General features: G+C 43.5%; 1 protein-coding gene across 1 annotated transcript; it reads left to right on the top strand.

The window, feature by feature from the left end:
• Positions 1–607: 607 nt before the first annotated feature.
• Positions 608–17881, top strand: LOC109757898 (probable polyribonucleotide nucleotidyltransferase 1, chloroplastic). The gene is made up of 24 exons (XM_020316743.4): positions 608–1028; positions 1469–1537; positions 2202–2308; positions 2409–2451; positions 2531–2614; positions 2765–2829; positions 2930–3086; positions 4078–4134; positions 4727–4840; positions 5590–5850; positions 6038–6112; positions 8095–8208; positions 9997–10089; positions 11619–11797; positions 12141–12324; positions 12440–12487; positions 12596–12668; positions 15525–15598; positions 15689–15796; positions 15860–15954; positions 16109–16172; positions 16381–16434; positions 16516–16557; positions 17178–17881. The coding sequence occupies exons 1-24, from the start codon at positions 759–761 to the stop codon at positions 17412–17414; spliced, it is 2667 nt and encodes an 888-aa protein (XP_020172332.1). The 5' UTR covers positions 608–758; the 3' UTR covers positions 17415–17881.
• The last annotated feature ends 1221 nt before the right edge of the window (positions 17882–19102 follow it).

The raw sequence follows: 19102 nt of genomic DNA, 5'->3' as shown, positions 1-19102 counted from the left end.
TTTTAAATCTCAATCGTCAATCTTTATGATTAACACAAAATCAACGGATATAAAAGAATGACGTATGTAGAGTTATGAAAGCCTCATCCCTTTAATATCATGTATAGATAACACAGTAATCAGTGTAACATGGTAGTTTTTTTAGATCAAAACCAACTTTGTGATAGGTTTTAAGAAAATTTCAAAAAATGACAGTTTTTCGAACCCTAGCCCGAGTTGTGGTAGTATTATGCTATTTACTCACAAATCTAAGTAAATGCTAAATTTACATGAATCGCAGTTGTGCTTCACAAGTATAATTTTCATTAAATTCGTAGTATGCATGAACTTTTTTTTCCTGTAACGCACATGCATGTATATTCTAGTAAAATAAATTGAACCACAAAAAGTCATATATTAAGATACAAAGGTAGTAATAATTTAAAAACTAATCAGTTTTAGAAGTTGATTGGTATGCTGGGCTTTTATTTTGTCTCATCATATCTGGGTTATCCAGATGTTGAGGTGCGTCCAACATCCTAAAACCCTGGATGAAACCCTTAATTCGAAATGGGGCATCCCTGAAGTCCTAAACCCCCGTGAAGAAAAACCCAGATAACCCCGCGCAAACGAACCGAAAGCGATAAGGTTCTTCGGCGCGTCGCCACCCTCTCGTCTCCCTCCCTCCCGCCTGTTCTCCCCTTCCGCTCCTCCTACTCCACAGCCCGTGCCCCACCCTCGAGCTCGCCTCGCCTCGCCTCCCCTCCTACGGCCTGGAGATGCTCGCGAGTCCCACCACGCTCCACCATCTCCTCCTCCCGGCGCCGCCGCATCTCGCCTTCGCTCTCCCGCACGCCGCGCCGCCGCTCCACGCGTGGCTTCCCCTCTCCCGCGTGGCGCCGCCGCGCGTCGCGGCACTCACGCATGGCTCCTCGTGCCGAATGCGACGGAGGGGTACGAGGGCTAAAGTTGTGGCTGCCGGAGGAGACGAGGCGAGCAGCTCCGGCCCGACCAAGTTCTCCGTGAAAATTCCCGTCGGCGACCGCCACGTGAGCCGCGAACCTATACCCTTTCTGTACTTCCCGTTTGCGCGCGCAATGCTCTGTTAAGTGTCTGCGCATTGCAGTATTGGGATTTTGAACTCTGTCGCGCGACATTTTCACACGGTTGTTTCAACGTGCACCTCTCCAATGTGAATTGTAGTGCACGCATTATGCGAACGTGGGTTCCTAAGTGCTAAGCGCGTATGTATACCTAATTAAACTATAAGTGCAGTTCCTAAGTTGTCCTTAAATGTTCAAAGCTAATACCTATGGTAATGGTACTATGTCGTTATGTGCTCACTGTTATTCGTCTGGGAGTTTTTACAGTTTGTATATATGTTTTTGCTTCAGTTGTTTGACACAGCGTGAGAATGTCTTTTTAACTGGATTGGTTCTTTTTGCGCAAAATAATAATAATAACTGGATTGGTTCTTTTGGTCTCTCAGATATTAGTGGAAACAGGACACATTGGGAGGCAAGCCAGTGCTTCTGTAATGGTCACAGATGGCGAAACAGTAAGTGGTTGAAATTTAGTATCTACCTCACGTTCTTCTTCGCACACGCGAGTCACATATGAAATAATATAGCTGGTCTAAACACCGAAATTTTGAAATGCATGATATAGACTACTCAATCCATTGACTGGGCACCAATGATTTGATGTTGTGGTGGTAGAATGGGTTCTGATTTTCTCAGGAGTTCTAGGGGGAGCGTTTGACGATTCAGTTGTCCTATTATGACTATACGGCAATTTTTGTGTAATTGGCTAGATTTATATTTGTACTATGCCTTGTGTAGCTACCTGTCTCAAAGATCCAATTATCAGTGGTAGACTAGTAGTTTTCATGTTCTGTAATGTACTCAATTCATGCCGTGGGCAGAGCAGGAATCTGAACACCCTTGAACATTTTCCACACTTTAGGCTCCCATGAATTTGTTGCTGTTTGTAATTCTGTGCTTGAGCGTGCATTGCAACAAGATAAACCTGCCTTGTTCCTTATGTCATCGTCTCATTCTCATAATTTCGTCATGTCAGTTCCAGGGGACACCAAATTTTCCTATGCATACCACCATTTAAACGTACTCTTTTTTAACTAAGACAGATCTGATGATCATCGCTATTTTCCAGTAGCGTCAAAACTTTTGCATCCCTAACTTAAATCTCTAATTGCACTGCAGATCGTCTACTGTTCTGTTTGTATGGCTGATACTCCAAGCGATCCTTCTGATTTTTTCCCAATGTCGGTTCACTATCAGGAGCGCCTTTCAGCTGCTGGAAGAACTAGGTACAGAAACCCAAAGTAGTTCTTGCCGTTTGTGTCATCAACTATCACCTGTGTTTTGTGTATTTTCATTCACTGTACTCTTATTTTTTATCCAATGCAGTGGTGGTTTTTTTAAACGAGAAGGAAGGGCAAAAGACCACGAGGTTCACTATAAGAACTTTTGCTATATTGCTTTGTTTTACTTGTCGGTTCATTATAGTTTCTTTCTTTCTTTAATTGCAGGTTTTAGTATGTAGATTGATAGACAGGCCTCTACGCCCTACTATGCCCAAGGGGTTCTACTACGAAACTCAGATTCTATCCTGGGTAATCCAATGATTTTTTTGTGTACATACATAAATTATACCATCATTTTTGAGCTTGAGCACAATGTGTCATCAATTCCATCTATTACTTATTTTTCATTTGCGTGCTTTATTATTCATATGATCAACAAATAAATTCTTCTTATTGCAGGTTTTCAGTTATGATGGTATCCATTCCCCAGATTGCGTGGCTGTGACAGCTGCTGGTATCGCCATGTAGGTTTAATGAAAATATTGGATTAATCAAGTATTCTGTGGATTTTGACCCAAAAAAGTATTTCAGCTGCTCTTATTTATCACCAAGCTATCTTTGCAGGGCACTCTCTGAAGTTCCAAATAAACAAACAATTGCTGGCGTAAGAATCGGTATGATTAATGATCAGTTTGTTGTTAACCCAACCACTGAACAAATGGAGGACTCGGAATTGGATTTGATGATGGCTGGGACCGATAGTGCTATATTGATGATAGAGGTTTGTGCTCAAGTTTTGTTTACAGTTGCACATATACTTTCCCCAGCCCATTTTGCTTAAAGAAAAGAATCTTGAAGAAAAGAATATTCACATATTGGTCCGGTGTTTGCCTATCAGTCTCTTAAGTCTTCTAGTTTTCTTGATAGTTAGTTGGGTATTAATTCTCCCGAGATGAGAAGTTGACATAGTTTTTATCACTGGTTTATAAGCATGTACATTACGAGATCTAAGCTTTACTAGTACGACGCCACGCTGCTATTTTTGTGACAACAGCTCGCTAGCAGTTATGTTAAACCTTGTTTGGTTTGCGCTAATTTTTCCCCTTACCCAGCATTTTCTTACTGAATCGGCGGCCCATGAATTGGCCAAATTTCAAATCTGGCAAGAAAATGAATAAGCAGGCCAAGGAGAGTGAACCTCTCTGGAATTTGGGCAGGAAACCACATGCATGCTAAATGTGGTTAACCAGACCAAATGTGGCATAATGGAAGCTTTATTACTGCAATGAAAAAATGCGCACATGGTCTAACACCTATTCCTCGATCCTTTTCCGTGGTTCCGCTCACAATGATCTTTGCTAGGGGCTAGGGACCTTTATATAGTGCAAATTCCAGTTTAATTCAAACTGTACAAAATTGCAGATAAGTGTCCAGATTTAATCTGTTTAAATGAAGACTCCAGATTAACTTAACCAAGCATGCTCATTAGTAGATATTTACATGATTTTTTAACTTAACAGTAAATGAAGACTCCAGATTTACATGGGTAGCATACCATACCCTTATACTCCATCCGATCCAAATTAATCTGGATCCGAGGGAGTACTGTTTTTTATTATGCTTCTCTGCTCTTGATTCTAAAGATCTATCAATTTAGGTGAACCATGCTGTCTTCTGTGATAGTTCAGTTATCTTGATCATTTCACCGTCCTAGTTATTATTTACTGTTAATACCATGTCTTGATTTCTGAGTTCTGACTAGTTCTTAGTAGGGATTCTGTGACTTCCTCACAGAGGAAAAGCTGCTTCAAGCTGTTGAAACAGGACAGGTTAGCTCATGACGTCTCGTTATGCTATTCTTTTGATATAGTTTTTTTTTGCTATCCACAGGGTAGTTTGACAAAATATGTGTCCATCTTATTGCAAGATGCACACTTAGCAGTTAATAGCGTAGTTAATCAGCAACTACAAGAAATGAGCAAGTCATTGCTCAAATATTTGATTCCTTTTTTCTGTACAAATTCTTGATGTTAGCTTTTCAGATTAGGGGTCTGCGGACCCTCTAATTTCTAGCTACCTTTTAAGGGCAAGGTGCTGTTATTTTACCTGTATAAGGTCAAGGACAGTGAACTCAAATTAGCGAAGACTTCCTCTACCGAGAGAACCAGGAGTTTATTCAACTGGAAACATTTTCTTAGAAGATCTGCTCTCCGCTAATTATTTTATATTACATATTTTTGCTCTAGACACACCGCTCAGCTGATATGATCACCGCTATCTCTTTCGCCCATCTCTTACAATAAATACTAGTTCCCTCCAAAAATATATTAAACTTTTGCGTTTATTGTCTTCTCAGGCCTCATTTTGGTCATTTTATTTTTATTTTCCTTACTTTGTGATTCTAACCTAAGTAAAAATCAGGTGGCGATTCGAGAAATCTGCAAGGCAATCGATGTTCTTGTCCAGACTTGTGGGAAGAAGAAAATGGTTGAGGCTATCAATTTACCACCTGCTGAACTCTACAGGCATGTTGAAGTATGAACATACTGTAGCCCTTTATTAAATCAAATGTACAGTCTTTTGACTTTGGTAGGTATATGCAACCTTTTCAAGTTCTTAATAATAGGTTTATAGTAGATGAAAACAGCAACCGTGTTACTTTTTTTTATAGTTTTTTCTGGTGACTAGTGAGCAGTTGCTGACTTGCTGTGGGCCTGTGGCTAAAAATCTCAGATACTGATCCTTTTTTATCCTCTCTCCCGACATGTTTTATCATTTTCACTTAGTGGCACAATCGCTGCTCCTTGATATTAAACTGTCTGTATTGTTGTTGTCTCAGATTCTTCCTACAGGCTGTAAAATTGTCAGGTAGGCTGAGAGGTTTTTCATGGTGTTCAGATCTTACATATGTCCTCTTCAATTGTATAGTTTATTTCAGACTCACAAAAAAACTTATTTCAGGCTACGTGCGCATCTACTCTGGTCTTCTATTCGATGTTGAATTGTATCTACATATGCGTTCATGTGTTTTAGCTTCCCAAGGGTGCCAGTGCTAAATTAGCTGTGCTGGATAGAAATGTTTGTTCTAGTAATATGTGAACACCAACAGTGTTAAATCCCAGTTAGAAAAAAATGATTGAAATACAACATGCTTTCTCCTCCCACGGCGGTATTTTGCCATTGTCGTTTAATCCGCTTTTCTTTCATAAAAAATTAAGCTAAGTGTATCATACTTCACGTCTTCGATGCACTCATTGCTGATTTCAACTGCTAATTGTTTTCAGGATATTTCTGGAGATGAGTTGGTGAAGGCATTGCAAATAAAAGAAAAAATTCCCCGTAGAAAAGCTCTTTCAGCATTGGAGGAGAAAGTAATAATGATACTTTCAGAGCAGGGTTACGTGTCCAAAGATGAGTTATCTGGACCCATTGAAAATTTAGCTGATATTGTCGAGGAGGAAGATGAGGACGAAGTTATAGAGGATGGTGAAGTGGATGAAGGTGACGTTCACATCAAGCCAGTGTCGAGAAAGCCCCACCGTCAGGTGATGATCATTATTTTGTTCTCATTGAATATGTCCTACAGCCTTTTTTTCCCCTATATCATCTTATTGGAGTGAACTTGAAATTCTATTTGTTATTTTCTGTGGCACTGTTTTTAGCTTACCATCCATCTCATGCACAATTGATTATCTGTTGCTTTTACTGATCTACACTGTTTCTTCTGTGTAGTTATTCTCAGAAGTTGATGTCAAGTTAGTCTTCAAGGAAGTTTCATCCAAATATCTGCGAAGGCGGATTGTAGAGGTAAATGTTATTGCTAGGATGCTTCGTTATATCTATTACAGCATTTGTTGGGTAGGAAGTTTTCACTTGCATATTGCCTTCCTGTTTGCAACTTCGCAATGCTATAGCGGATTGTAATCTGGGAATTCAGTCACGGTGAATAATCAGATACAAAACATGATAATCTGCAAAGTCAAGGTGATGTTATGTCTAGGCACTCCCTCTGGTACTTTTTTCTCTTCGCCTAACTCAAATCATGCATACCACGGAGCTCCACTTTTGGTTGAATTTGGACTCTTTTGCCCCTGCGGTGGGTGGCTAGCGAAGATCCGGAGATCTGAGAAGGTGAATACGCCTGACAGTTACTTTGCTCCTTCCTCCTCTGCATGCGCTTCGGGTTCCTTGTTTTCCCCCTCCCTTTGCATGTGCTCGAGCTGGCACGCCATGGCGCACGATCTCCCGTAGCAAATGGCGGTGAATCAGTTTCATAAACCGGCGCCAAAAGATTCAAACGAAAATGAAGAAAATAACGTGCTCCTCTCCCGCTCCTTCGAAACTGAATTGGGTGCGGTTCTACTGCCCGAAATTTAGAATGGCGCCATTGAAGTAAAAAAACTGAGAAGCTCCCTATAAATCCAATGCTCTCCATCTCCTCAGTTAGCAATTCTCTTCTTGTTGTCTTGCACATCTCTCCTGCCTTCTTCATTTATGTCATGCGTCATCCATAGTTCATAGACTAGGGCGTTGCAGATCACATCCATGGCGACGACGGCATCAGCGGAACTCGCCATGCACACTGGTCGTGTGCAGCACGCTGACGCCTCAGGCGGAAACATAACAGGGGGCGCGAGCCATGTGGGAGTGAGGGTGCTCGGCCCGCCGGTCATGTGTAGCACGCCGGCGTTTCGGGCGGAAGCAGAATAGGCGGCCAGAGCATGCGGGAGTGGTGGTGCTCGGCCTACCGGCAGTGTGCAGGACCCCGGCGACCTGGGCGGAAGCGGTAGTGGTGCTGCTCTACCTGGGCCATCGGACTCCATTAATGGCGTTGGAGCAGCAGCAACCTGTAATGCCGGTCGTGGCTACGGTGCATGCTTCAATGTTGGAAATTGCGTAAGCATTGATGGCAGGTAGTTAATGCAGCGGTGCATGCAGAGCTGCGAGTTCAGGGGTAGCATTGGAAGAAGAGGTAAAATATGCTAACAAGCAGACTAATAGGGGAAAAACCGAAAAATCTAAGACGCAAAGAAAAAAGGACCGGAGGGAGTAGTCAGAACTAAGAAATACAGTATGGGCACAGTATTCTGTAAGAATTAGAAAATCAGATAGAATCTAGTTCTACTTAAAAGGGCTGGCTTTCTTGTAGTGCGGCATTTAGATCATTAAGACAATTCATAGTTTCATACGCCTTGAAAATGATTTCATGAATGTTGCATGATAGTCCAGGCAGAAGTACAAATATGACCATATTATAATCCCCTCCAGTTGACTTCCCGTAAGAAGAAAATGTTGAAAATACAGTTGTGCCTGGTAGGAGGCACAGTTGTTATGGAAAAGTGGGTTAGTTGCATGACAGTAGTAGAGACTGTCTATGTACAGAATAGGGCTGCTGCATCACACAGCACTAAGTGCAGCAATGCCTGTGGGGCATGGCCTCTATCCATTAATAGTTTGATTTAATAGTTGCAGGGTTTAGATTTTGGAATACATTACCTTGTAAGACTTTTACTAGGACCGATAGACTGAGAACTGAGAGCTAGCAAATGGCTGGAGTTCAAGGTGCTGAATCCGCCCACTCGTGTTCAAGTCCGCTATGCGGACTCCGCTTGGGTACTATCTTAATTTGTGGAGAGGTGTCACTTCTATCTAACAGCAGACAGTTAAAGGAGGGACCCTTCCCCGTTTAGCCAACGTTTTTTAGGATCGATAGACTTTCTACTTAAACCTTTCTGTGGTATATGCTACTGTTATTATTCATGTCTTTCCTGAATGTGTTCAAACTTCAGGGTGAAAAGCGAAGCGATGGCCGGAGTGCCTGTGAGCTTCGCCCCATTAATTCTCAATGTGGAATACTCCCACGGGCACATGGTAGTGCACTGTTCACAAGGGGAGAAACACAGGTAAGGTAATACACTTAATTTGACAGTCTAATGCAACTGATATTCCTCACAACTTAACCTTTTGGTATCATTTTCTTCTTGCATATGATGCTTATTGTCTCACTAATCCTCAAATTAACCGGGCAACTCTCTTCTTATAATGCAATGGTGGAACTCCCGCCCCAGTTGTTGGTTTCGTTTTCATAATCGTGTCACTAATCCTATTTGATCCCTCCTGCTGCTTTAGGAATCTTGCATTTGTATTTTATTCACATAATGTGGTATATTTGTATGAACCACAAATTGATTTCTTATGCAGTCAATACTTGTTGCCACTTTGTGTAGATCTAGTAGTTTTTGCGGAGTAATTTCAATTTGTGTAGCACTTTATTGCAATTTTGTGACGCATGAGTGTAGACATTTAGAGCATCTACAGCCGGACCTCTCAAACCCGCCTCATACGCCTGGGCGGGCCGCCCGGTCACTGTCCAGTCACGATTTTTTGACCCAGACGCCCCCCTCAAACGGCCCTCAAACGCCCGGGCTGACCGGCACCCCCCATATCCAGCCCAAATATGGGGCGGATATGGGGGCGCCCGGGTGTGCCCGCCACGTCGGACCTGGCCCACCCGACCCCACATAAAATCCTCCCCATCCGCTCGCCGGACCAAACCCTAGCCACTTCACTCCCCTCCCCTCCACTCCCCTCCGCCACCCAAGCTCGTCTTCGTCTCCTTCCGGTCGTCTCCGGCATGGCGGGCAGCGGATCCGAGTCCTTCACCTCCAGATCCGTTGACCTTAGCTCATCCCACGCGGCCCCGAGGAGGAGATGGCCGTCCGGCTTGCGCTCCACCGCGCCCGGGAGGAGGGACGTGCACGGCTGCGCTCGGACTCCATCCGTCGGTAATCCATTGCGTCCGCCCAAATGGCGCATGGATCCAGCGCTAGGCCGGCCGTAGCTGCCTCGCCGGAGGCCGTGCGGTTCGTCTGGCGCCCGAACACGCTGGCGGACGCGCAACCCCTCCGGTGGTGCGTCGATATTCGGGACGCACCATCGTCCCACGAGGCCATGGCATGGCGTGCCCGCCATGCAAGGCATCGGGCGCGGGAGGCGACGGCAGCCCTCGCGGCGGCGGACGTCGGCAAGGCGGAGTCGCATTCTTCGCCCCGTATGGCGCATCAGTTCGGGCGCCGCAACCGCATCGTGGTGGACGTCGGCGGCTCGTCCCCGGACGGATCCGTCATTGATCTGACGTCCATCGACACCGTTCGGGTTCCGGTCTCCGACAAGGAAGAGTAGGGCATGGGAGACGGCGGGGTCTTGAGTCCCGTGAGCCGGCTCATGTCCCATGCCCTATCCTACCTTGCCGGCGACCGGACCAACACTCCGAGGAGCGCAGCCGGCCGCCGGACATGGCCAGGGTGGAGCCGGAGCGGCGAGCGGAACCGGACGAAGCTCCGCTGAAAGATTGCTGCGTTGCATGTAATAATATGGACTTGACGTTTCTAATTTGAGGTATCCGGATGTGGAATGCGTTTTTTGAGGGGTGACCGGTCACTGCCGCGCGTCGGCGTATGAGGGGTCGGATTTGCCAAGTCCGGCTGTAGATGCTCTTACTCAGCATACTAATCACAATTTCGCAAGAACAAGAAATGTAGCTGCATGTGTCACCACTGTTTTCTCTTATAACGGACAGTTTCTGCTTGAGTTGAAGTAGTGTTAAACACAGTACCTCTAACTCCGTACTTGTTCAAAAAATCATAATAAAAAAACTGTACGTTCTTAACGTTTCTTATTTGATCATGCAGGCACTGGCTGTGGTCACTTTAGGTGACTATCAGATGGCACAAAGAATTGACACTCTTGTTGACACCGAGGAATCAAAGAGTTTCTATCTTCAGGTACGCGATATGAATGTTGGTTGATGACATATCATCTTGCTTGGCTAGTTCTTTTTTTGAATATTTTTGCTTGGCCAGTTTCACATATCTAGAGTAAAAAATATTCATCTATTGTTTCTCATATAGTTCGACTGAATAGAAATTAGATTTGTAATGCTTTGCTGGGCTTTTAGATAGTTCCATTTATGAGGGCAATTGTTTTCAACTGTTCCTTGTGAAATATATCCTGATCTGGTAAATGTAGATCTATTAACTATGAAAATGCTAAATGGAGGCCAAAGTTTGAAAAATTCAAAATTCAGACTTATACGTTTCAATTTTTTTTTGAAAAAAATACACATACACCCAGAGACATAGTGTACATGTGTGTAAATTTTCATGATGAAATACGTTAAAATAAGAGCTACCAGAAAAAATCTGTGGCTTTTCAGTACACACACTGTTCATTCTCAAAGTCCATGATTTTGGTTTTTTTTGTGCAGCTTGCAGTTCAAGGTATTTCATCGTGAAATTTTACACGCATATACATTACATCCTTGTATAGGTGTTTTTTATCCGATTTTTTGAAACTGAAAAGTTTGACTTTTTTTAAATCTCGGCCTCCGAAACTCCCTAATATATTAACTACTCCCTCTGTCCCATATTAATTGTCGCTCAGAAGGTAAATAGTGACAATTAATGTAGTTGTATATTAGCCCTTTTGACATGTGTTGCTTACAGTAAAGAGTGTTGTCTTAAGCTACTAGCACTTAACAGAGCCCATTCACAATATATTTGAAATAAGATTTAAGCTGTGAAGATACTGGTACCACTTTGTAGTTTAAGCAGTTATTTCTTGAACATTATATCACTCTCATAGGGCAGCCCGGTGCATCTAGATCCTGCTTGCGCAGGGTCACGGACTTGAACCCGTGACCTGATGGTCACAAGGCAACAGCTGTACCACTGCGCCAAGGCTCCCCTTCATTATATTGCTCTCATAGTTTAACAAAAACACACTGGGTCTGTTCAACTAGACAAAACCCGAGACCGGTGCCACTGCCATGTTCTTTCTGGTTCAGCTCATGATTCTTTCCTCTAAAAGCTAGTTAATTTTATTATTATTCGGGAAGACTCGCCGTAGTAAGAATTGAGTTTGGGGCGTCCCACCTATCTAACACAGTTCCCACTAGGTGCTTTGCAGTGATTTGCTTGTTTGGGCAGGCAATAAATATATTAAACTACCATGTTTTGAGCCGCTCTAGATTGCCGTATGCATCTGTTACATAACATGATATGAACTGATGAACAGATGCCTAAAAGTTTCACCGACTGGTCCAGTTATTGTGTGTTTATAAATATTAAACTACCATGTTTTGAGCCGCTCTAGGTTGCCGTATGCTTCTGTTACATAACATGATATGAGCTGACAAACAGATGCCTCAAAGTTTCACCGACTGGTCCAGTTATTGTGTGCTTCTGACTGCTGTATGCATGTGTTACATCCCATGATTACACTTCATAGCTAATTATTGTGTTACATACTGCAGTACACGTTCCCTCCATCATCTGTTGGTGAAGTTGGTCGAACCGGAGCACCTAATAGGAGAGAGATAGGTCATGGTATGCTTGCAGAAAGGGCGCTGGAACCGGTTTTACCTGCAGAGGTGGATTTTCCGTACACTATTCGTGTTGAGAGTACTATCACTGAAAGTAACGGCTCATCCAGGTAATGATCATTTCATGCTTTTGTTCCATCGTAGTTTGCAAGTCTTTCGATGGGGAAGCTTGTACAGAGTTGACACTTGACCTTGCACTACTACGTTCTTGTTGTGTTACTATTACTATCGTATGTAGTTACTTGGCGCCTCCTTATTGGAGTTGTTATAATATAGATTCTGCCACTCGTGGTTATCATCCTTGTGAGCAGGCTGCAGGATAGCCTGATTTTACTCCATGTTTCTCACGACAGTCTTAACAGCTGAGCAATAGTTTTCTCTCATGCAGTACAGCCTGCCCTGTATTATTTTTTATTCTTAAATTGGTAATATATTTCTGTTATCTACCACCAGCATGGCTTCTGTCTGTGGAGGTTGTTTAGCACTTCAAGATGCTGGTGTTCCAATAAAGTTCCCTGTAGCTGGAATAGCAATGGGCTTAGTTCTTGACACTCAGGAATTCGGTGGAGACGGCACACCACTTATTCTTTCTGATATTACTGGATCTGAAGATGCCTCTGGTGACATGGATTTGAAGGTGTAACTTCTATACCACCCCGAGTTGGGTTTTCCCCATATAAATGCAGTAGCAGGCTTAATGGTTGATTCTGTTTGAACTATTTAATTTGTTTACCAGTCAACCCCTCTTTCAGGTTGCTGGTAATGAACATGGTATATCTGCTTTCCAAATGGACATCAAGGTTGTAAACACTAACGACTAGATGAACCAACATTTGTTTTGTGGCTATGCTATTAGGTTGCATATTATTCGCTCTGAAGTTATCTCTGTGCATGTTATGCTGTGGCAGGTAGTGGGGATAACTCTACCTGTAATGGAACAAGCACTTCTACAAGCTAGAGATGGTAGAAAGCACATTCTAAGTAAGTCTGTATAGCCTGTGTTTAACCTTAAATCTTGCTTTATTATCTGTGGATACCATGCTGGAAAAATCCAGTTTCATGTTACTTGTAACAGATAACTGCAAACTTACGATACATAAACAGAAAGAAAGAAGATGTAATTATATCAGCTCACCGAAATTCTACTGTGAGCATTTTAAACCCTGAATAAGAAGTTTCCTGTCTGCAATGTGTACAAAAATCATATTCTACTTAGAGCATCTCCAATAGACGGTCCATATGTAAAAGTAACTTTTGGATCTTCTGAGGCAAAACACAGCTCTCCAACAGATGGTCCATATGCAAAAAAATTACATCTCCGCCTCCCGGAGATGTAAAATACAACACCTCACGGTGCAAATTTACATCTCGGGAGGCAAGAGATGTAAAAACCGCGGCCGCGCGCCAACACCCAACCGCCCTTCAGTTCATTTCCCCCCTTCTTCCTCCCGCCCACCGCCGCCCCGCCGCAGCTCCCCACTCGGCCGCCGCCTTGCCGCAGCTCCCCGATGCCGCTCCGACCCTAGCCCCGCCGCCGATTCCACCCCGCCTGGGCTGCCGCCCTCCGTCGTACGAGCGGATCGGGCCGTCGCCGCACACCGCCGCCCCGGCCCCGGCCGCCTCTGCCCCGCCCCGGCCCGTCCGCCTCCGCTCCGGCCTCCGCCCACCCCTGCCCGCACCGCACGCCGCCGCCACCCGCCCTCGCCAGCACCGCGCGCCGCCGCCCCGCTCTGTCCGCCTCCGCCCTGCGCCACACGCCGTCGCCCCGACCTCTCTCCACCCGCCGCTGCCCCGACTCGCTCCAGCCGCCGCCGCCACCCGATGGCGCCGAAGAAGACGCCGAAGGGCAAGTCGGGTTGGGAACTTCAGAGTGGAGTTCTCCGTTCTCCGACACCGGGCGGCGTTGGTGGCTCGGCAAGTATCCCACCGCCGACGAGGCCGCGTGATACGGGGCTAACCCGGTGTAGGCCGATCTTTCACGATTGGAGTGGATTCCCTCGATGAACACGGGGAAGAACGGAGAGAAATCACAAGGGGAAACACTCAAGAACAAGTCCAATCACACATCCACTAGACAATCAAACACACAAGATCCACAAGGTACATGAACAACAAAGGGAAAGATATAAGGTAAAGTTCATCTCCATGAGGAGGTCTTGAAGGGGTCCACCCGTGAGGGGGTCTTGAATCCAAGATGGATCTTCTCCATAGAGGCGCGCGGTCTCTCTCGTGGAGTAGATCCGTATGGATGAGCAAAGCTCTATCTCAAATGAGCTAATCCTTTGCTGACCCTAATTCAGAGCTAGGGGACGAGTACTTATAGTCCAAGGGGTAAGTTGGGGGTTACACGGGTCATTGACCCTTTTACTGTGCGCAGGCAGAGCGGTAGTACCGGTCTTGGGGGCGGTTGTACCGCTGGGAGCTCAGGTGCTGCTTCCTGGAGGTGTTCGCGGAAGGGATTAGCGGTAGTACCGTAGTTGGGGCGGTTGTACCGGTCTTTTGGCAGTTACCGGTATAAACCGGGGCGATACCGGCCTTGTACCGTTTGATTACAGAAGGTTGACCGGTAGTTGGGCGGTTGTACCGGTGGACCGGTAGTTGGCCGGTAGTACCTCTATCTCTGCACTGGGAAAATCCCTGTCCATGCTCTTGGTGTCCATCTTGCACCATTCCTTCTCCTTGTTGGTTCCTTGGTACCTAAGCACACAAAGTGTCTTCCTTTGAGGTAGTAGCCATGTCTCAAGTTGGTCAAAGGGGAGTTCAACAAGGAGAGAGTTAACCTTATGTCCAATGGTACATGCTCGAGCTCTCATCGTATGTGCACGTAGGGCTTGGGGAGTAGTTGAAGTGTACATGGTGATGACCATAGGATGCTCCGCATCACCGCGCGTGCCTACGACGTGCCGGTGTGGCGTGACGGACGGCCGAAGACGGACCTCAACTTCCCGGAGATCGAGACCCGGGCGGTGGCGGAGTGGCTCGTGCCGCAGGGCATCCGGATGGAGGAGATGCCGGCGAAGAAGAAGAAGAAGAGACCGGCGGTTGTCGTCACTCCCGGCGAGAGCGACGAGGCGGCGATGGCTCGGTTTGCGCGGGGGCATCCCGAGTACGTCCAGGCCGAGCAGGAGTTCTATTGGAAGCGTGATGCCGAGGAGAAGAGGAAGAAGAAGGAGGTGAAGAAGGAGGACGAGGCCGGCCCCTCGACGGTGATCCCCATCGAGTCATCGTCGGAGGAGGACGAGGAGTTCTGGGGGCTCTCGGATGACTCCGAAGAGTCGTACTGGATGCCCTCGGACGACGAGTAGTTCTGCTAGTTTAAATTTATGTCATCTATGTTTGAACTATGTTTGAATTTGATGTTTGAACTATATTGAGATGAAGTAGTAGTTGGTCGTTTTCAGAATTTTACATCTTCATTTTGGACCATCTGTTGGAGTTGAGCCTTTTTCGGAGATGTAAAAAGCACTTTTCGGTGATGTAAGTTTTTACATCACCGGTTTGGAGCACCAAAATATACATCATCGATTGGAGATGCTCTTATAATATGTATTAATTCTGGAAGAAGAATCATGCGTATCTATTTTGAATGCATCATCTTAGGTGACATCATTTGTGAATGCAGCTAAAATGTGGGAGGGTTATCCCAAAAACTTCTAATAGCAAGTCACACAGCATGATTATGGTTAACAAACTCTCCATTCTTAGATTATTAAGAATAGTAACAATTTACTCCAGTCTATTCCACTGAATTCTATTATGGTCAAAAGGCCATTTGTATTTCCATTTGCAAATCAATTTCAGGTAATATCTGATGTTACATTTCATTGTCTTCCTCAGATGAAATGTTAAAATGTTCGCCTCCGCCATGTAAAGCACTGTCTCCCCATGCTCCTGTTATTCATGTTATGAAGGTTGGTACATTGTTTGTGAAGCATGATGATCTTTTATATTTCCTTGCAATTATAGTGTTCTAAACTTGTCTGCAACTGTTCTTCTTCAAGGTTAAACCTAACAAGGTGAATTTGATAATTGGTTCTGGCGGAAGGACAATAAAAAGCATACTCGAGGAGACTGGAGTATATGCCATTGATGCTCGAGATGATGGCACGGTAAGGAGAACTTGGTGATAGCACGTTAACTTTTCAAAGTACTACCTGACATTCTTTTGGCAGGTAAAAATTACTGCAAGGGACATGGAAAGCTTAGAGAAGTCGAAAAATATAATAACTAATCTTACCATGGTTCCAAAAGTTGGAGAAATTTTCAGGTGTCAATTCGTTTTATTCCCTTGGTTTTATGTGCATATAGTTTCTTCATATTATGTTATGCTTCCTGCAGATTCAACCAAGCACTCGCTTTTAAATTGAAACATTTTCTGGGTTTTAGCTAATGAAAACTCTTCTTGGAAACTCAATTGCCAGGAACTGTGAGATCAAAACAATTGCTCCCTATGGAGCTTTTGTTGAAATTGCACCAGGGCGTGAGGTGAGTAGATACTAAAATTTGCTTTATTAATCCCAATGTCAACATATTTATTGCATGTTCACAATGCAGAATAATTTTACTTCTCATTGACAAATCCGCGTGGCCTCATTGGGCTTCTAAGGAGCTAATTAGTTTACATGCACAAAGTCATTTCCAGTTGTTGTTCATTATCTTGTGCCATAACTCGTATTCTTAACTCAATGTGCAGGGTTTATGTCATATCAGCGAGTTAAGTTCAAGTTGGTTGGCCAAGGCTGAGGATGTGAGGAAATATATCACATGTTTTACTTTGTGTTTGATTCCTTCTCGTGTTTAAGTTATCCAATTCTTTATTCCTTTTCAGGCTTATAAAGTTGGTGATCGCATTGATGTCAAGCTTATTGAGGTTTGTATATCTCTTTAAAGTGTAAACTCAACATCAATGCAATGTAAAACCGTGAAAATCGCGCCTTTGGTGTATGCTAGTACATATAGATGGGTGACGAATGGTAGCCAAAGAGCCTATTGCTGGAATTTTCAACCAGTGCATGATTTCAGCTGGTTCAAATATTATCTACTCCCTCCGTTCACTATTATAAGATGTTTTGGATATTTCAATATGGACTATATATGGACTGAAATGAGTGAACAAACACACTAAAACGTGTATACATACATTCGAATCAGAAAAGTTAGAACATCTTATAATAGTGAACGTAGGGTGTAGGTATTATGGAGCATAGATCAGTGTCATTGTTGCTAATTGTAGGCTGTATATGTTAATTGGTGGCACTATAATTTGCATAATTAGTGTCCTATTTTTTCCAGCGTCGCAGCCAATAGTATTTATTAAGATAGTAATTGCTGCAGGTCTTTAGAATGCTTAGGCTACTATTCCTAATCTTACGGCTATAAATGCCATTAGGTTAAGTTTCTGGTTACATGATATGATTGAAGGGGAATGTCGTCAGTAGTTTTGACCATCTCTGTTTTCTGAATGCCTATTTTCTTGACTGTCTGAACCAGATAAATGACAAGGGTCAACTTCGACTAAGTTGCAAAGCGTTGCTTCCTGATGCAAACCAAGAACCTGGCAGCATCAAGCAGCAAACGAGCAGTTCAGTGAAAGAAAAGGTAGTATACAAAGATGATATCATTAAGATGACAACTAGAAGGTCCAGACGTAAGAAAGAAGTTGAGCCGTCTGCAGCTGAAAATGCCACACCAAAGACCCTTGAAAACAGCACAGCTGACAGTCCTTAAGCATTTGGACTCACAAAGACAGTGAAAGAAACAGGGTGACACAAGCAACATGCCGCTTCATCACACTAATTGCCTGAGAAGACTAGGATTGCAACTACAATATCCACTGACTGCATTACTGGAACTACATGACATGGCTTGCAGCCCAGATTGCCCACTTGCCCCCTTGAGATTGGACCCCTACAGAAGATCTGTTCAAATCTTTGTGCTCGATCATGTTCCAAATGGAGTAGATGCGAAATCTCACCTGGTTTATGTTGCTGCTTTAGCATGCAACTATTTTGGTTGTGTTCCCATAGGCACATCCTGCATTTTGTCTAGTGCAGCAAGGAGTGCCTACTATGGCTTTGCTACATTGCTTTAACATGGCCTAGTTATACCCGTGCGTTGCCGCTGAACAACAAGCAAATGTGCATCATTGTTTTATTTCGTCAGATAAATGGAGAGCAACGTGTGTTTTGTTTTCACTGTGTAGCTATAAACATGAGCCTACTTCTTTCGCTTCCCCTCTATCAACCGCCGCGAGAATATCACGTGGAAACCAAGTTCCAATGAAAATTTTGTGAAAACCATGTTTGAATTTTTAAAATATTCTACTCTCTCTCTCTGCTGAAATAAGTCTCTCAAACTTCGGTACAATTTTGTACTAAATTTAGTATAAAGTTGGAACACTACAAAGTTGGGACATTTATTTTAGGATGGATGGAGTGTAGAAAGACAGTATATTGAGAGGGTGATGCCATGTGAATTTCCAGGTTTAATCACAAAACCATTTACGAGCTATGATTTTTTTTTTACAATGAATAGTGACCTGATAGATACTATTTTCAATCCCCCTGTTGGATCATGTTATATTATAGGTGTGTTGGTTCAGTATTTTTTCTAGAATTTTTGAGAACTTTTACACCGTTGAAAATCTTAACTTGTTCTGTGGTAAGCTATTGTAAAAAATCCCCCCTCTCTCTATATATATATATACATATCTGGGCTATTCTGTTTCGTGTAACAGAATATTATTCTGTTACCCTACTTAAACTGACTGTTTTAGGTGGTTGTACTGATGATTTTCATCACGTCGAATTGATCGTCTTTTCGTCGGAATAGGGCGTGTAATATATCGTTGGAAAGCTCTTGACATCTACATTACAAATGTATAGAAATGTTTTGCAAAATCATCACGGTTTAAGAGCAGTTTTGAAAAAATCGTTTTTTCAAAACCGAAAACGCGAATCGTATTTTGGACTTAATTTTCAAATGGTTTGTCGGAATTGAGCAAATAAGATGGTGTTGGAAAGCTGGTGAAAATTCGCTTCTTCCATATATCTAACTTTTTTTCAAATTCTATACGATTTAAAAGTAATCTGAAAAACAGTGAAATTTTGGGTGAAACGTATTTTCGCATTTTTTTTGCAAACGGTTTATCGGATTGACACAAATGATACGGCATTGGAAAGCTATGGAAAATGCTCAACCTTTTTGTATAGAAATGTTTTTCTAATTCCTTACGGTTTAAACTCGATTTAGAATACAGTCAAATTTGATTTCCAACGCGATTTTTTTTAAACTTTGTCGAAATGGGGCAAATAATATACCGTTAGAAAGATATCGAAAATGCGAAACTTAGTCATGTTTAACGCTTTCCAAAATTCGCAACCGTTGAAGAGTAATTTGAAATACGGTGAGACCCA

This window comes from Aegilops tauschii, chromosome 2 (assembly GCF_002575655.3).
Source record: "Aegilops tauschii subsp. strangulata cultivar AL8/78 chromosome 2, Aet v6.0, whole genome shotgun sequence".
NCBI classification, from domain to species: Eukaryota; Viridiplantae; Streptophyta; class Magnoliopsida; order Poales; family Poaceae; genus Aegilops; species Aegilops tauschii.
Note: the sequence above shows the minus strand (reverse complement) of the source record. Positions and strands in the feature narration are given on the sequence as shown.